The sequence below is a fragment of the Lissotriton helveticus genome (genome assembly GCF_964261635.1).
Source record: "Lissotriton helveticus chromosome 1_1 unlocalized genomic scaffold, aLisHel1.1 SUPER_1_unloc_34, whole genome shotgun sequence".
Lineage (NCBI taxonomy): Eukaryota > Metazoa > Chordata > Amphibia > Caudata > Salamandridae > Lissotriton > Lissotriton helveticus.
Window position 1 is genome coordinate 2,108,638 of NW_027611675.1, and position 19,327 is coordinate 2,127,964.

Consider the following 19,327-nt stretch of genomic DNA (forward strand, 5'->3'; position numbering starts at 1 on the left):
TAACTGCACCTGGTGCACCGTCATGGCACACTATGTCTCGCTATTAATCCTCCCGTGCATGCAGCAAGTCCTCTTCTCTGATGATGCACATTGAAAACAAGATGCACAGGCTTTTCTGTTTCAGTGTCTCTGGGTTCTAAATTGTTTTTTGTCCAGTGTTTTACTAAATCAAAATAATTACATCCTATTTTTGATCTGGCGTCATTCACTGGGCTGATGTTTATCCCCAAAAAAGTTGTTTATTTCTTTTTCTTGTTTGTTCTTATTGCCGTTTCTAATATCCGTATATCTTCTAACTCTTTGCTCTTTCAGGTAACATTTCATTTTTTTTGCTCACCTCCACACCTCTCTCATTTTCCATCGATCTCTTTCCAACTGGATAGTCCCTCCACACAAGCAGAACAGAGGTATGTTTGCATCTCGTTAATATTTGATGGTTAATGTTTGTCATTTAACACCCCTTCCTGTTCATCTTCATTGTACCCAGGTCTTTATCTCAAAATGGTACTAGGCTATAAATATATTATTTTTGTATGTTTCGGGTCTGTGCCTGCTTTACCTGATAGCAGAGGAGAAATGTGCAAAGGAATTGGCGCACATGCTGTTAGTTACAGGCTCTTCGGTCACAATGCAGCTATTAACCCATCACCCAGCTAACCTCAACTATCACTTGTAGACTCTGTCCCTGCCTTGGACCCGATAGGAAGCACCACTGCTTTTTGGCTAGGTGTGTGCTGTACAAATACCACATGCATAACACCTTTTTAAGAAAGAACACTTTGGTGCTAGCAAGCTGTGCTGCTGTAGGAAGGACCAGCTGAAATAGTAAAGAAATGTGGTGGCCGCACCACACTTTGGATCATTTGTCAGTGCGTGTCGCTCCATTAATTTATTTTATTTTACATTGTTGACCTGTGCCTATGGGATTTTGTGTGTATTGGAAAAGCAGTGCTAAGCATGTGGGCCTTAGCAAAAGCTGTGTAGGGACTGTGTACTTGCTGGGCATGTGCGAGAGTCGCAGAAGGCACTTTATCTTTCTGTGATGTGGAGCGTGCGTTGTTCTGGTGCATTCTTCGTCCTGTGTAAAGAATGAGCGCACCTCAGTATTGTTCCATTAAATGTGGCCACGGTGGTTTGTACAGGTGATGTTGAAAAGAATGAGTGGGAGGAAAGACCCATGAAAAGTCATAAGAATTACGTGGTTCGAAGATCTTGTTCAAAGGCTTTTGGGGTAGAAAGGGAATGTTGACAGCAGGGATATGCCAGCAAGAACAGGTCCTACTTTATGGCTGAAAGCGTGGAGGGCAGCCGAGGTATAGGAGGTCTGGACAGAGCCATTTGACTTGAGTGCCTCGGGTGCTGGTCCAGGAGTGAAAGGATGCTAACAGGCTTTGGTTTTGGCTCACCATTCATGCCCTCGCTACACAGATGCACCACAGCTATCTCAAGCTCTAAAGTTCAAGGTGGGACAACTAAACAACAGACCAGCCCAGCCTCAAAGATGGCAAACTAAAAATGGCTAAAAAATATTTGAGAAAAGTAAAACCACAGAGTAAATAAAATCAATAAACTGCTGCTCTACAACATAATGTGGGAGTAGTGAATGAAATCCAGGCCCCTCTGCAAACAGTCAGATTTGACGTATGGTGCAGCATTCCGATGTTCACGCCGCTGTCTTGGGTCTTCAATGTATATCTATTACTCCAAGAGCTGTCCTTGTTTTAACAAAATCTTGACCATATGCCTCTGCGTAGAGCTGTAACTAGTGTAAGTGCTATGCGACTGCGCGCTTTAAAAACATTTTTTTTTTACTAAGTTGCTCCATTAACACTGGTAAATAACCACCTTTGCTGAAATAAATAAGATGTGGCATGTTCAACAGAATTTGTATTTAAATATCTGTGTACGGTATACGTATGAAGGTACTGTGTGCCTTCATATGTTTCAGAGATGGCAATGAAGAGATGTTTTTACAATTAAAATGTCTATGCACGTTCCAATATGTTTCCATTTAAGTAATGTTAACTCTCTTTACATCCAACAGAAAACAATCCTTGAATTTACAAAATGTTTAAGACCAATGAAGATAATACTGTAAAGCTGCAAAAACGCAGTCCAAAATTTTGAGTTCCATTGTTCAGGAAAACATAAGTGCCACCGGAGACAGCCGATTCTGAACATAAACTGACAGATCCTGAATGAAGCAGACAAGGGCAATTCCGTGATTCTACGAGTCTCAGCTGTGCACCTCCACGCCACAAGACGAAGAAATGACCTCTAGAAAATTAAGACAACCCTGATAAACCACCTCCTTTGGAAACATGCCCAATGCCAGCTCTGATTGTGCGAATGCAGGATGTGATTACAGCACTGCTTTAATTTCTAAATGATATCAAACCACTATTCAGTGCTAGAGGTGTATTATAAATTATTTCAGGCCGTTCCACAGCAACCAGAGAAAAGCACAATAGAATGGAGCCAGACAACTAAAAGTTAAAGTAAAGAGGAGTTATGCTGTCTAAAATACAGAGTACTGTCCCAATTTTCACCGACCAAAAGGAGAACAGATCTAAAGACACAATTGCCCACAAAGAAGCCTTACACACATTATAAGTGTGGCAAGTAGTTGGTGACCATTAAACTTTTTTGTTAAATCAAAATGCAAATGTGCAAAATATCACACACATACAGGGAATGTGAGAATAATACACATGCTTTATCAGCCATGTTGGCCCATCAGGAAGTACAGTCATGGTATGTAAACAAATATATACCCAACTCAGAGACACTAACCAAGAGCGAAGTATCAGACACATGCTGTGCGTGCTTTAGTTGGTCATCAGAACTAATGCAGCTTCAGCAAATGCACACAGGAGAAAAACAATTCAAATGCACTGAATGTGTAAAGAGCTTTAAGAAATTATCAGTCCTACAAAGACATCAGCGAACACACACAGGGGAAAAACCATACCATTGCTCTGAATGTGTAAAGAGTTTTAGTCAGTTATCATCTTGCCAAAAACATCAGCAAACACACACAGGGGAAAAACCGTATGATTGCAGTGAATGTGAAAGTAGTTTTATGTGTTCGTCAACATTAAGGAAGCATCTACGAACACACACAGGGGAAAAGCCATACAAATGCAGTGAATGTGTGAAGAGCTTTAGTCAATCGGCACACCTAAAACGGCATCAGGCAACACACACTGGGGAAAAACCCTTTCATTGCAGTGAATGTGGAAATAGTTTTAGGGATTCTTCAACATTAAGGAAGCATCAGCGAACACACACAGGGGAAAAACCATTCAAGTGCAGTGAATGTCTGAAGAGCTTTAGTCAATCATCAGACCTAAAACACCATCAGAGAACACACACAGGGGAAAAACCATATCATTGCAGTGAATGTGTGAAGAGGTTTAGTCGATTATCACACCTAAAAGAGCATCAGAGAACACACACTGGAGAAAAACCATATAATTGCAGTGAATGTGGGAAGAGATTTATGTACTTATCAAGACTAAAACAGCATCAGAGAACACACAAAGGGGAAAAATCATTCAAGTGCAGCGAATGTGGAAGTAGTTTTAGTGCATCTTCAACATTAAGGATTCATCATCGAACACACACAGGGGAAAAACCATTCAAGTGCACTGAATGTGAAAGTAGTTTTAGTCGATCTTCAACATTAAGGATTCATCAGCGAACACACACCGGGGAAAAACCATACCAGTGCAGTGAATGTAAGAAGAGGTTTGTTCGATCATCAGACACAAAACGGCATCAGAGAACGCACACAGGGGAAAATCATTCAAGTTCAGTGAATCTGGAAGTCGTTTTAGTGAATCTTCAACATTAAGGATTCATCAGCAAACGCATAACGGGGAAAAAACATTCAAGTGCAATGATTGTCTGAAGAGCTTTAGTCGATTATCACACCTAAAACAGCATCAGAGAACACACACTGGAGAAAAACCATATAATTGCAGTGAATGTGGGAAGAGATTTATGTACTTATCAAGACTACAACTGCATCAGAGAACACACAAAGGGGAAAAATCATTCAAGTGCAGCGAATGTGGAAGTAGTTTTAGTGAATCTTCAACATTAAGGATTAATCAGCGAACACACACAGGGGAAGAAACATACAATTGCAGTGAATGTGAAAATTGTTTTAGTTACTCTTCAGCATTAAGTTATCAGTGAACACACACTGGGGAAAACTATTCAAGTGCAGTGATTGTGGGAAGCGCTTTAGTCAATTATCCCACCTAAAACCGCCTCAGAGAACACACACTGGAGGAAAAATCATTCTAATGCACTGAAAGTCAAAGTAGTTTTAGTTACTATTCAGCATTGAGGTATCCAGGAGAAAATCTTTTCAAGAGCTGTGAATTTGTGAAGAGCTTTTATTTCTTATCAAACCTACATAGACATCAGTGAACAGCCACAGAGGAAAAGCCATAGCATAGCAATGAATGTGTGAAGAGCTTTTGCCAATTTTTAACCCTACAAAGGCATCAGCAAATACTCACCATCACTCGACAAGCATGGAAAAAAACATAGAGATGCAGTGAATTTGGTAAGGAATTTAAGTACTTCAACAATAATACTGACCCTTCTGTGGACGTACACTGAAGCAAATAAAGTGCAGTTATTGTGGTATGAAGGCTGTAGGACTTGGCCTTTTTTGTTCCCAAAACCTTTTGCTTTCCCCTTAGACTATTTTCCTGACAAAGAGATGCCAATTTAGATCTTTTGGGTACTTTGCCACTGCTGATCAGTGTCAAAGTACAGGCGTTCCCTATGTAAACTGTAATGGTGATTGGTTGGCCATGATTGGTATGTTGCCTTACTAGTAAAAGTCCCTAGGGATATGCACTGTGTGTGCAAGGGCTAGTAATGCATAGGCGCGCAGAGAAGGGAACTCAGACCTTTAGTGCAGGGCCAGCACACAGAATGCTAAGTTAGCATGTAGTCCTGACAAATGTAACCACTTGACAGGGCTGTCTTTCCCTTTTACATACACATGGGGCACCCATGTGGTAGGTACCAGGTAACCCCTGGGCAGGGTGCAGTGTAGGTAAAAGACAGAACATAAACTGTGTGTGTGTGTTATGTTCTGAAACTGAAAATCTCACCATTTTGTTTTTCACTGTTGAACGGCCATTCTGCCCATAGGACAGAATGGGGGAGGCAAGGTGTTGTGTTTGTTAGCGTAGTTTATAATGGAGAGGTGAAGTTTGTTATGTATGGACTCACAGTGTCATAAGGCATCTTTCTGTGAAGGTGGCTTTGTCATTGTGTGTTTATAAGCCACTCTTTTAGAAAGTGTCTGAGTTTGTACTCTGAGCATTTCTGTGTGTCTCTGAAATGTGGATTGTCTGTCTGGAACTGAAAGGTGAAAGGAGTTGGGAGAGGTCTTGACCCAGGGAGGGGTTTAGCTGGCACCAGGCTGCCCTGCATCTGGAGAGTAGGGGGAGGAGAAGCCCTGGAGGTGAAAAGGCCTGGGCTGGTGTTGTAAACCAATTGACCCATCTCCTGCTGAAGGATTAAGGCTCCAGACCCCCAGTATCAAAGGGAGAGAGGTGACACTGGGAGGGAGACACCCAGAACTGATTTAGGGAAGGGGTCAGGGACCCCTGAGCACATACAAACTTCAAAGACAGTTAGGAGTATAACTATGAGAGCTAAACCCCCTGAACGTTGGAATGAAACAGATATGGATTGAGACTGAAAAGGCTTGGACCCATTTTGTTGTCAAGAGGACCCTCTGCTAAAGAAGGAGCAACTGAAGAGACTGCAGGGAAAAGTCTAATCCTTGATTCGTGATCTGGGGCTGGTCTGCAGTTTGCTTTTCTAACTAAGGAAGATGCTGTTGGGACAGTGTTTGGAGGTGCTGGGTCCCCCTGCTTGAAAAAAGACTGTGGTTTGTGCTCTGTCTTGAAATCCCAAGGGCCCCAGGTGAGCGGGCACCCTGTTTTGGAAACTCAGGAATATAAAAGTTTCCAAAGGAGACTCTCAGTTACCCCGTGGGTGTGTGTGCTCTGTCTAGCCTGAGACCTTTGCAAGTTGTGCCCTGTGATCTAGGGCACCTGGAGTTCCAAGGGAAAAACGGACGCGCTGGGTGCATGTTGCGATGCAGCCCGGGTGTTGGTGAGGAGCGCCTGGGCCTCAGAGGCACCAAAAGAAGAAGTGAATCTCTGACGTGCAGGAGTGCGTGTCGTGGTGCAGCCAGGGCGTTGGTGAAGAGTGCCTGGACATCGTGTGCACCGGGAGAAGAGGAGAGGCTCGAACGCGCTGGGTGCGTGTTGATGTGCAAGCGGAGCATTGGTGAAGAGCGCTGGATCGTTGTGAGCACCAAAGAAGAGGCGAGTCTCGGACGTACGGTGTGCGTGTTGAGGTGCTAGCGAGGAGTGCCGGGTTCGAGTGTGCACCGAATTGAAGTAAAGTCTCCACAGTACTGAGGGTGGGTCTTGGTGTGAACTGAGACTACAGGAGTGAGGGCTAAGTCATTGGGGCCCTCAGAGTCAATCAGCAGCAGCCCAAACCGGCAGCCACAAAAGAACTGAGCCACTGGCCCGAGTCCGCCACAACCCGTGAAGGAGTTCTGGATCAAGGCCCAAGTCGCTGATGTCGGGGAGGAGAATGGGATTGCGCCCCCTCAGGTAATGTGGTATAACACCTGGGGTGGGGTGTGGGCCCGGAGGGACACTCTCCTGGCCTCCCACTTCAGTCAGCTGCGCGAGCCATTGCTTCGGCTCAGATCCTGGCCCGGACTGACCCAGGACGGAGCAGTACTGGGACCGGAGTGGGAAGCAGTACTTTTTGTGTCAACATTTGATCCATAGCGGGGGCACTGTTAACAGAGCACGTAAAACTGCTGTATTACACGTTGCCTAATTGCTGCTAACGAACTATCGAACCGTCGTATGACGCCTGACCACATTTGTGCATGACAAACTTTATGCTTGGTGCCCTACGCACTACGTTATTTCTCCCTTGCATATTACTTGATTGTAATGTCGCAAATTGCATTATTTCTTCAGTGCACAGTATCTGAGTATAACGTGGAACAGTGTATTATTTCTATATTGCACTGTACAGGATTGTAGCATGACGCATTGCTTTGTTTCTTCCTGTTACAGGGCATGCTGATGGTGATACACACTGCATTATTCCTTAATTTGCAAGTACATGACTGTGGTGCTACGTATGGCATTGTTTCTCTGTTGCACTGTATAAGAGAATATCGTCACGCATTGCAGTATTGTTTCCTTTTGCAACGTGTGTGATTCTAGCAATAAGACTTACATAACCTTTTGGGAAATGGTTAGAAGTGAGCTTAACTGTTGGTTAAGAAGCGGTGGTTGGGATTAGAACCTACCCACCCACCGGAAAGAATACTACCCATTCTTATATGTTGATTTTGTATCATGTGGTTGGAGCGTATAATTGCTTATATAAAGATTATACTCCTTTTTATCAAAACTCGTGTGGAGTCTATTTCTGATGACATCATGGGGTTACTGTGAACGTGGTTGCGCATACTGAACACTCGTGCCTTGAATATAAGCCTGGCTGCTCGTGCCAAGCTTCTAAGGGAGTGAGCAGGACTATCTCAGATGGTGTCCTTACTTAGCCTAAGGTTGAAGCGAGAGGTCGGACACGCACGCCTCCAGCATTTGGTGGCGGCTCTAGGTGACAGGGACATCCACTTCCAATAAAGGCATTATAGAAAATTATAACATTACAATTATCTGGGACATTCACATACTAGCTTAAAAAAAGCAGATGTTAGAAGACTGAACTAGTAAGAAAGAAGAACAACAAATATATTAAAAAATTATAAAGGAGTATTTTCCCTGCCGTTGATCATTTCCCTACTTTTGGGGGTTAAACATGGAATACCAGAACACATTTGGGAGCCTATATGGAAAGAAACATTGTTGGTTTTTATTCTGTGAGAGAGTTATGACAAAATAAAAATCCAAGCACACCTGATTGTGTTACTTGTAAAAGCAATACTATGAACAATGCTTGGATTTAAAAGGGTATTTTCAGCTAATTTGAGAGATTAGTGATAAAACACAAACACCCAACACTAACAAGCTCTCATTGGAGAATATTCAGATCTGGTTGTGGTGTTTGTTAATTTTATTCATCAGTGATGATTCTGTGACAGTGGCCAGAGAACAGTGTAGAAAGCAGGAGAAGTGAAAGCAGAAAAATGTGAGCTGGAGCTCTCTCGGTTAACCCTCGCAGTGCATGACATTTACCACTGGAGCAGGAGAATGTAAGCGGCAGCTCTCTGGGTTAACCCTCGCAGTGCATGACACTTACCTCTGAAGCCCTGAAGTAGAACCCTTCCATCATCATTCAATCAAATCCGAGGAGACGGAGACGTTGAAACATTTTAGTTATTAACAGGTTTCTGAAAGCTTGACCACTAGGTAAAAATTGAATTTTGAACAGTAAAGAATTCCAGTGCTTAGAAGCTGGAATGCAGAACTATTGACTCCCTGCTTTACAGTCTGGTCCCTTGGCCTAGAACAGAAATCTGGGTTCAGAAGAGAAGGAGCATGACTGATATTTATTTCTGACACAAATAATATTGTGGGTTTTGTTTGTGAGCAAAACGGAACCCTCATTTTACATAAACCCTGCTGGTGTACGCTGTTACGGACCAACTGCGGAGGAAAAGATATGACTCGTAAATTACCTCTGTGAACACCAACAGTTGTAAAGTTTAAATTTTATCTCAGATTACCTTTGTGAATCGAGCCCCAGAGTATTTGACTCGGTAGACACACTACAGTAACTATAACTTGTGCCTTCTCCATGCACTACTTCTACTGTTGTATATTATCTCTATATTATACTGTCTAAAATAATAGTGTTTACAAGAACAGTAATGACATTGCAGATCAAATCTTTTGTGAGAACAGAGTGCATGGTAGAGTGGCAAGTTATAGTTAGTGTAGTTTGGCTACTGTATACACTCTGTATGGAGGTGCATGAGTTATAATAATTTGTTATATGTGTTGTTTATAATAAAGTTCTTCAATTAGGGTTTGTTTTACCCAGACATACGTCCCCTGAACAACTAACCATGATGGTGTCTTATGCATTTTAGGTCTAGCTTGATGGCGCTGGTTTGTGCACACCTGTTCAGCCGCGGGCCATGCAGGTAACAGCATTGGGGAGGTGAGGCCGGGTTGGGGGGGATTTTGAGGGACTTTGCTGAAGGAAAATTAGTTATTTATTTAATTTTCCCTCAGCATCGTCCCTCGAAATCCCCCTCAACCTGATCTCACCGCCCACCGTTGTTACCTGCACGGACCGCGGCTGCACCTGTTGTTGAGTGAGCTTTGGATCCACCCAAAGGGGAATATCCTTCTCACCTCATGCTATTGGCTCTTTAGTGTGATTATTCCTCCTCTTATGGAATATTTCCTTTGCAATGGATGGCGGATTATTTCACCATCTGATAACTATATTTAATGATCACATTATTATTTTTTAAATCTCATAAATGCATTGTGTACTGAACGCAATCATTGTTATTTAATTTTTTTCACTCCAGTAGGCTATTCTTTCATTTGTGAGCCAGGAAACACAATGCAGCCATGACCGGTCGGCTTTGTCAAAGCATGTTGTGATTTGGTGTAACTTTGTTGGGTAGTTTTGATATCGGGACAGTTGGTTTGGTGGGATCCTGATCAACTGGGAATTGAAAAAAAAGTATTCTAATTGGCTGAGATGGCTTTTTTTCTTGTTGGTCAACTTGAGACTGGTCCCGTGGGGCTGAGCGATGTGACTGTCTGGCTGCAACATCGAGATAAATGTTGCGGCCGCACTTACAGGACATAGAGACTCGGTTCCTGTGCCCTGCATGTCACAAAAAATAGTACATGAGGGGCAGGGTATGAATACCCTAAACTTATTCCAACGCCTGGTGCAAAGTTAATTAAAAAAAATGTGGGTTCATTATTTTAGATGTCATCATTGATGTCATTTAACATGTTATAAGTGATGTAATATGTGAGATCTTAAGCAGTGATTGGTAGGGGCGAGAGTTATAGTTAGCTCAGTAAACTATACCTGGTGAATTTCAGTGATTTCTAAGTTTAAAATGTAACATTATAACTGACATTATCATCTAACTATTAATTTAACCTATGGTTTTTGCACAGTGAATTTCCTAGTTTCTTTAACGTAAAGTAAGATATTATTCTCAAGCCTCACCATAATGTTACTTAAAGTTCAGCAATTATCCTTCGAGCACTCCAAGTCTACAGTAGCTCGATGTATGATAGTCCAGTCACTGCCGATGTTAAAATTCTTCTTTATTAGACCTCTATACAACACGTGTTTTTTCTTGATACAAATTCATTGGGGCTGGAAAACCATGCATCAGATAAAAAAGTTACCAACAGAATCTCCCAAAAGTACTATTAATAGAGTAACCACAACCAAAAACAGTCAGTGGTACATTCATACCAAAACACCATCTCCAAGAGTATTCATCAGTTCATGTTCGGTTATTTAGTTCAAAAGCAACTACATGGTGGACCAATGTGTTCGCCAGTCGGGTAACAGAAACATACGTAGGAAAAAAAAGACCCAAAATGCGCCACGACAAACAGGTTCTTTCTCATAAAGAACTCTGTTGCACCAATGACAAACAAGCATTGGCATAGCCAACAGGTCTTGCCTTTGGGACCTTATAAGTGTTTAGCCATGCAACAGTTAATGTTGTTACACCAAGGATATTGTGCTGCATAACTAAATATTTATTAGGTCCCAAAAGCGAGACCTATTGGCAATGCTAATAGCTGTACTACAATACCTAAGGAACTCGACGTGGATGAAAGGCAGAATGGGACATCATATGTCCCATTCCAACTGAAAACAAATAGGCATTAAAACGTTACTAGAGAATTGGAATGAACCCAATGGTGAAATGATCCGTAGGTAGCTAAAACTCACCAGCTAAGCACACGGAGTCCCCAAATACTTAAGCAAAAATCAGAAACTGGTAAGGGGACACAGGGATGCGCGGTAACCTGATCAAAAGACAGAAAACAATACAGTTGGAATATTCCACCCCGTAAAAATGCAGACCAGAGTAGCAAATACAAGAGTCTAGGAATACTTGTATAATTTAACAAAAAATGCGTGACTGCTACCTGTGAAAGCTATTATGATTGGAGATTGGCTTAACCCAAATCTAATCCGACATGGCAACAAATATTTAAATTAAACGAGACCAAGTCACATTAGTGAAAAAGTATCAGAAAAAAGACATATAAGCGTTCCTTACCGGTGCATCTGTGACCGCCATCCATATATAACCCGAAACCAACAAAGTAGTCAATGCACGCAAGAAAACATAATGTGTTTATGTAGAAACCGGATGTGAAAACATGACGCTAACGTCATAATCCTGGTCGACCTTAAAAGTGCAGTGCTCATTTCTACCAGTGCGCTGGCTCAAAGCCTCAATAAAGTTGTATGAGCTTGTGAATGGTGAGTGAGTCTCAATCTGTAAACGTCAAAGAATAATTTAAGCATATGAAAAATGCATCCCCAAAGAATAAACCTGAAAGTGCAAACGAAGGGAAAGTGAAACAAGAAGCGCATGCAAGATGGAGAGGTGTAGAGAGGCGCGCGCTTCGGAGATTAGTCTGCTCTTTTTCGAAGGACACACTCGTGCTAGTGGTGTGCCCCTGCGCGCTCCCACAAGGTGTATGCCGCCACAAGCACGAGTGCAGTGCTTAAAAAAGAGCTGAACAACGGCTAAAAGTCTCCTATGCAGCGTATGTGCGCTGCATAGGCAAAACCTAAAAACACATCCCAAAAAGTGTACAACACCTGGAGCCCCTGGGCATGAAGAACACCACAAGATTCCCAGTGTACCTGTGGAAAAGTCCCCACCTATGAAACATCCGAGTGGTTGAATCCTGGTCAGTTCTATCCAAAATCAATCCTCACAATCTGTATTTCATTCAGAAATGTTCAATCATTTAAAACAAATGTTTTACGCCATGAAATTTACAATCACACTTAAAACTCTAATCCTGGATTAATGTAAGCAGTCTCATAATCAAACTGTATATACAAAATACATAAAAACCATCTGGGACACTCACCCAAAACAAATATTAAGTACCTCTGTGTTTAAATATTAGCTTGTGCACCAGTCAGGCTACCACTCAAACCCGCTTTAAAATAGACCAGCCAATGCAATTAGGAAAATACATTAACGCAACCGAGATTCATTAAAATGAATAATTCCTAAAATTAAAACAAACTGCATATCCATCGCACTGACAGCCTAGTAATGCCGCATCTGTGTGTCGTGCTGGATTGTAAATGCTGTGTTTGTATTATGTGTCTTAAGACCATCCATGTCTGTGACTAGTGTTGCCATCTCAGATGGTTTTAGGCAGGGCACAAGTCCTAAATAAAGAAGTGGGGGGACGCTCACAGACAGGAAGTGACGTTACGACGGGAAGTGACGTCACGAAAGGCAAAACCTAGAAGTGGGGGGACGCTCAAATACGTGAAGTGACGGCATGACCGGAAGTGACGTCACGAAAAGGAAAGAAAACTGTTAAAATAGGTATGTATTTAATAATTGGTGTAGCGCTTTTGCGCAGGGTGGACGGCGTCCATCCATTGGTTGAAGATCTCGGCGTCTATTGGGTATCCTGGCATCGGCGAACCTGGTAGGTGAAGGGGCGTGGTGACCGGCGTGGTGTCCTGCGGCAGTCCGAGAAACTTCCGATTTCAGCCATCCACCCGCGCGCTCCTATTTTGTAAGGATGGACGCGGTTTTGATTGAAAATGGTGGAGGGCGTTTTGATTGAGCAGGGTGGACGGCGTCCACCCTGGAAAACCCTCAAAAATAAGTGGGGGGATGCCGTCCACCCGCGTGGTACCCCGACTCGTGCCCTGGTTTTAGGTGTCAACCCTGTCTGTAGCATCTAAAAATCTAAAACCCCAAGCCTTTACAGGTGTAAATGCTTGCTTATGTGAAATATTCAATGCTGGAGCCTGGAGGCGGCTGTTCCATCAGCGGCCACCAGAGGGCGCTCCTCACCTGCTGATGAATCCACTGAGCTGCACATTGGATGAAAGGAGAAGGGTTTCCTCTTCCGGGTCAGCGGTGGCAGAGACAGCACCAGCAGAGCTGGTGACATCACTTCCGGCCTCTCACAGTGTGTGCAGCTTGCTGCCGAGGAGGAAGGAGCCCTGTCTTGTGGGCAGATACCTTCATCTTCAGACCCTCACAGACCCCAGATCTGCCCCCCTCAGACCCCAGATCTGCCCCCCCCCCGCCCCAGGCCCAGGGGGAGGAGAGAGCCTGGGCACGTCTGCACAGGTCTCAGCTCAGGTAGGAGATTGTCAGCACCTTCTGCTGTGTTTGTAGAAATAGACTGAATAATCTTGGAGGAAATCTCTGCAGGAGCCGGGCTGAGCTGGGCTCTTCTATCCGGGGCCCCTGGGGCTGAGCTGGGCTCTTCTATCCGGGGCCCCTGGGGCTGAGCTGGGCTCTTCTATCCGGGGGCCCTGGGGGCTGAGCTGGGCTCTTCTATACGGAGGCCCCTGGGGCTTAGCTTGGCTGTCCTTTCTGGGGCCCCCTGGGGCTGAGCTAGGTCCTTCTATCCGGGGGTCTCTGGGGCTGAGCTGGGCTCTTCTATCCGGGGGCCCCTGGGGCGGAGCTTGGCTCTTCTCTCTGGGGGCCCCTGGGAATGAGCTTGGCTCTTCTATCCAGGGGCCCCTGGGGCTGAGCTGGGCTCTTTTATCCGTGGGCCCCAGGGCTGAGCTGGGCTCTTCTATCCGGTGGCCCCTGGGGCTGAGCTGAGCTCTTCTATCCGGGGGCCCTGGGGCTGTGCTGGGCTCGTCTATCCGTGGGCCCCTGGTCCTGACCTGGGCTCTTCTATCAGGGGGCCCTGGGGCTGAACTGAGCTATTCTATCCGGGGGCCCTGGGGCTGAGCTGGGGTTTTCTATCTGGGGGCCTTTGGGGCTGAGCTTGGCTCTTCTATCCGGGGGCCCTGGGGCTGAGCTGGGGTTTTCTATCTGGGGGCCTTTGGGGCTGAGCTTGGCTCTTCTATCTGGGGGCCCCTTGGGCTGAGCTGGGCTCTTCTATCCGGGGCACCTGGGGCTGAGCTGGGCTCCTCTATCCAGGGGCCCCAGGGCCTGAGCTGGGCTCTTCTATCCCGGTGCCACTGGGGCTGAGCTGGGCTCTTCTATCCAGGGGGCCCTGGGTGGCTTTCCTTCTGATCCTGGGGGTGTTTGTGGGCATCATTTGTGTTAAAGAGGAGATCCTTGCACTGTTGCACTGCATCTTACTGCACTATGAGGGATCTGTGCACAGTGTACTGCATTTACTACACTGAGTAATCTGTTCACACCACACTGTTTCTTCTGTGTGATGGCTATATATGGGCTGCACTGCTTTTTGTTGTACTGACGAATCTGTGCACACTGCACTGCTTTTTACTATGCTCTGTGTTCACACTTCATTACTTGTAATTGACTATGATAAAGCATTGCATGCAGTAGTTTACCACACAATGAAATATATGTGTACACTGCACTACTGTTTGCTACACCTTGAGAAATAATGGGACGCTGCAAAGCCTTTTACTACTCGAGGAGACATCAGTGTACACTTCAGTGATATTTACTGTACTCTGGAATCTGTGCACACTATGCTGCTGCATGAGAAATATGTGCACAATGGATTGTGCATTCTGAACTGCTTTGAAAAATCTTTTAACACTACTGAGATTTGTCCTGATCAATTAGTAATGTGTGCGTACCTCACTGCTTTTCTGCTACACTGTTAAGCAATATTAGCACTAGGAGAAATCTGTTATCCCCTTTGGTTTAAGAAATGCCCTTGTCACCTTCCAGAGGTTGGTGAATCAAGTCCTGACTGGGTTGGAGTCCCTTAGTGCAGCCTATCTTGATGATATTGCTGTCTTTAGTTCCACCTGGCAGGATCACCTGATCCAGCTTGGGAAGGTTTTAAAAGCCCTGCAAACTGCAGGCCTAACCATCAAGGCATCCGAATGCCAGCTAGGGCAGAGCACTGTGGTGTAGTTGGGCCACCTTGTTGGTGGAGGCCAGGTACAACCCTTACAGCCCAGGGGCCGGGTAATCCTGGGCTGGGCATCTCCAACAACCCAGGCCCAAGTCAGGGCATTCCTTGGCTTGACTGGGTACTGCAGGAGGGTTGTGAAGGGATATGGGTCCGTTGTGACTCCCCTCACAGAACTCACCTCCAAGAAAATGCCCATAAAGGTAAACTGGACAGTTAGTTGTCAAAAGGCTTTTCACTCTGAAAAAGGCTATGTGCTCAGCACCAATTCTGAAGGCTCCAGATTATGCCAAACAGTTCATAGTGCAGACTGATGCCTCTGAGCTAGGGAAAGGAGCGGTCCGATCCCAGACCAATGATGAAGGCCAAGACCAACCTGTTGCTTTTATAAGTAGAAGGCGTCTCCCCAGGGAGCAGCGTTGGAGTGCCTTTGAGAGGGAGGCCTTCGCTGTGGTTTGGTCGCTGAAGAAGTTGAGACCATTCTTGTTTGGTACTCACTTCCTAGTTCAAATTGACCACAGACCTCTCAGATGGCTAATGCAAATAAAAGCAGAAAAACCTAAAATGTTGAGGTGGTCCATCTCCCTACAGGGAATGGACTTTGAAGTGGAACACAGACCTGCGACTGCCAATGCTAATGCAGATGGACTTTCCAGGTTCTTCTACTTACACAATGAAGACTCTCTAGGGAAAGGTTAGTCTAATCTTCTTTCGTTTGGGGGGGTTGTGTGAGAACGTGCCCTCTTTCTTGCATGGTATGCCCTCACTTTTTGATGACTTGCTGATGTTCTTTGACTGAGTGTGCCCTGGGCTTCTGCTAATCAGGTACCCAGGGCCTATGTTTCTTCCCTAAAACTGTTTTGAAGCCTAACCCCAATTGGCATCTCTGGCCACATGTCAGCACCTAGTAAATGGTACCACAGGTACCCAGGGAACTGTGACCAGAGAAGACCCCTAAGGGTGGCAGCACTTATTGTGCCACCCTTAGAGGCCCTGTACCCTGACACTCACACACTGCCCTTGCAGGCTGCGTGTCTTGGTGCAGAACAAAGTGAAGAGTCGACATGGCACACATCCCTTTGAGCCATGCCCACAAACCACTGCTCTGGCATAGATCAGTCACCCCTCTAGCTGGCTGCCCTAAGCCAGTGGCGAGGGTACAAGTGCATGAGCCCTGTGCCCCTACATTGCCCAGGGCCATTCCAGGGCACTGTAAGTGCAGTGCTGCCATTAAGAGTATATGGTGCTGGGAGTTTGTCATCACGAAATCCACAAAACCATAATGGCTACACTAAAGACTGGGAGGTTTGTTACCAAACTTCTCAGCACATAAAACCCACACTGATGCCAGTGTGGGATTTAATGTAAAATGCACCAAAGAGGGAATCCTAGAGATGCCCCTAAAACTCGACCAACTCCTAGTGACCTGACTGAGTGGCTGCTTAGGCTGCCACCAATTGACATGTTTCGGGACCCCTGGGTCGCGAGCTTGCTACTCTCGTGGACCTGAAACAATGCACATCCTGGGACGAGGTACCAAGCCTCCTCCCCCAGGATGGGCAGGGTTCACGAAGGAGAAGATTCAAAGGCATACCGCCTTTGTGAGCCTCTCCAGACAATTTGCTGCTTTCAGCAACTGGGCCCTAGTGGTTCTACCCCCCACGTTGGGCGGGAAAAACAAGTGAGGAAGAGGGGTGTTACCAACTCCACCTCTCAGGTGGGGGAAGCGGGTTGAAGCACAGCCTCGAGTCCCCGACATCTTGAGGATGGGGGACCCAGCCAACCAGGGACAGGCTCCAGCCGCCCTCCCACTGGAGAGTGGCATAATAGGGGGTGTACCCACCCCAGGGAATGGACCCAATGGTCCATGCCCTTTACCCACCTGTAATATCCCTAAATCTAGTATTAAGGGGGCACCCTGAACCTCGCTTCCTCAGATCCAGAAACGACAAGAAAAGAAGATAAGAAGAAGGACCGAAGAGCCGTTCAGAGCTAACAAGAGGACAGCACCCACTAACTTGCCCCAGTCCTACAGGCCTGTCTCCCCTCGAACCTGCTCCTGAAAAATCCCGGTGTGTCTTGCAGCCAGCAACCTCAAAACCATGGAGGACCTGCCTGCCTACACTTCAAAGACTGAATCTCCTGTGAACACTGGACTTGTTCAAATAGCAACCCCTGGCAGCAGTCAGGGACCGTAAATACAGCCCACTCTGCACCCGCCGAACCAGGCCCGAACTCGAGTGGAAATATAACACAAGGTCACCCCGGCGATCCTGACCCGAGATCCGGTGACCCCTGACCTGCCTCAAGCCTCCAGCTGACAAATGCAGCCTAAATCCAGAAGGCCCCCTTAAACGCGACCAGGAGCTGGTAAGAAGATCCGACCCCAAAAGTCACCCCTGCACCCGACGCCCCGCGGCCGTGTGTGCCCAAACCGACGGTGCTTAACCAATCCTTAACTTCCCAACGTACCTCTCCCAGTGGTGGTCGCACCCAGAATCCCTTCGTCTCCCTGTGAGAAGTTGGCTTGATAGGTGATGTTTCCAATTCTGGAACTACCTGTTATCAGACCAAACAATCCCTTATGGTGTCTGGTTGTAAGTCAACCTTGTTAGACAAGCTATCCTAGGGGTAGCATGGACTAAGCAGCCTAAAGGCTTAACTTAAGAGGTCGTGTTAAGCGAGCTGTTTTACCACATACAATCCTGTAATATCAAATGAAAGGACACCACACAAGTATATATTATAAAAATATATGTATTTATTACTAAAAACAATCCCCAGTATTCTTTATGAATAAAGGGGCACAAGCGTTAAATCAAAAGCACAGTTTAAACATACAAAGTTGCACAATTATGGATGAGGGCGGGGGGCCACTCAAACCATATACTAAACAAGTGGTATAAGAGATACCAATCGAACAGTGGTTAGGCCTAGGGCCTAGGGAATCGCTGGGAGCAGTCGAGACAAGTAATGCTGAAGTCGGGAGAGGCCCACGGGATTCGGGAGCAGTGCGGAAAGCGCACGCATGCACCAATGTTAACCAATGGTGCGTAAAAGTTGTAAAGTTAAAGTTTAAGGACACTTCCGCTGAACCTAGAGGAACAAAACTTAGGACACAGACCCTAGAGATGTGTACCAGTGTGGGAACACCGGCGGAGCAAAGTTACCTCACCCACAGGAAGCGGGTGCACAAGGTCGAAGTTGAGTCGGGTTTCGTCGCGCAGGCTCTTGGTGCTTGAAGCTGAAAGGGCTGCAGGCGGGGTGAAAGAGAAGTGTCCGGTGGAGTCAAAGGGTGGACTCGAGTCGAAAAGTACCTGAAAGCAGAGGGGACAGAGTCTGGGTCACTCAGCAGTGACCAGGGTGGAACCAGGACGGAACCAGGCAATGTCGGGCGCAATCAGGTGGTCGTCGAGGAGCTTCTCTCCGCTGTCACGTGGGCTCTGGGGCATCTGCGATGTCCAGGAGCGGGTCACGATCTGTCCCACGAGGGCTCTCACCGTCGGCGCAGTCGGTTTCAAGTTTGGAGCAAACAACACTTGGCAAGAGCAATCCACGCAGAACCGGGAGATTGCTTCTCACTTGAACCAGGAGGGTCAGAGTAGGGGCTCCTTTTCAGGGGAGCTGGTGCAGATCTGGAGCAACCAGATTTGCAGGTCGAATTCCAAAGTTCGTCGGTACAGGGGCCACTAGCCAACTGGCAAGTGACCGGGCCAACGCGTTGAGCCAAAAGAAGCAGAAGGGCCCCACGCAGCACTCGTCAAGTGTGGAGGGCTGAACTTCGGTGCAAGTGTGGCTCAGGGTTGGGGCTTCTCAAACCCCAGTGTATAGCTTCGAGGGTCACTCGTGGGCTGCACGGTCAGCGTCTCGTGGTCAATTCAAGATGGCATGCCCCACGCTTCCGGTCGCGTCCACGGGTCTCAGCTCTGCAGGGACTGTGGATCGGGCTGTTGGAAGGCAGGCAAGCTTGATCTTGTCGATCTCTGTCGCTCGAGTTCCGGCGGGAACTGCGACAAAGCAGATGTCGATGGCTGGATGGTGCCTGTTTGCACAGGGTGGTCACTCCTTGACCACAAGGGAGATTCTTCAGTCTTCTACGTTGAGTAGGATGTCGAAGGGTCCAGAGTTTCGTTTCTTATGTTTCATCAGGAAATCTGAAGTGCATTGGCACTGCTCCCAGTCTTATACTAATTTTGGGGGCTGGATTACCTGCT

The 19,327-nt window shown here is 46.1% G+C and overlaps 1 protein-coding gene across 1 annotated transcript in view; it reads left to right on the plus strand.

Moving 5' to 3' along the window:
* Nucleotides 1–19,327, plus strand: part of LOC144805946 (uncharacterized) — a 389,169-nt gene that overhangs the window by 338,558 nt on the left and 31,284 nt on the right. Inside the window, 3 exon segments of the mRNA XM_078672408.1 lie at nt 2,708–3,803; nt 3,806–4,155; nt 7,146–7,236. Of these exon segments, the coding sequence (XP_078528534.1) occupies nt 2,708–3,803; nt 3,806–4,155; nt 7,146–7,236 (1,537 nt within the window).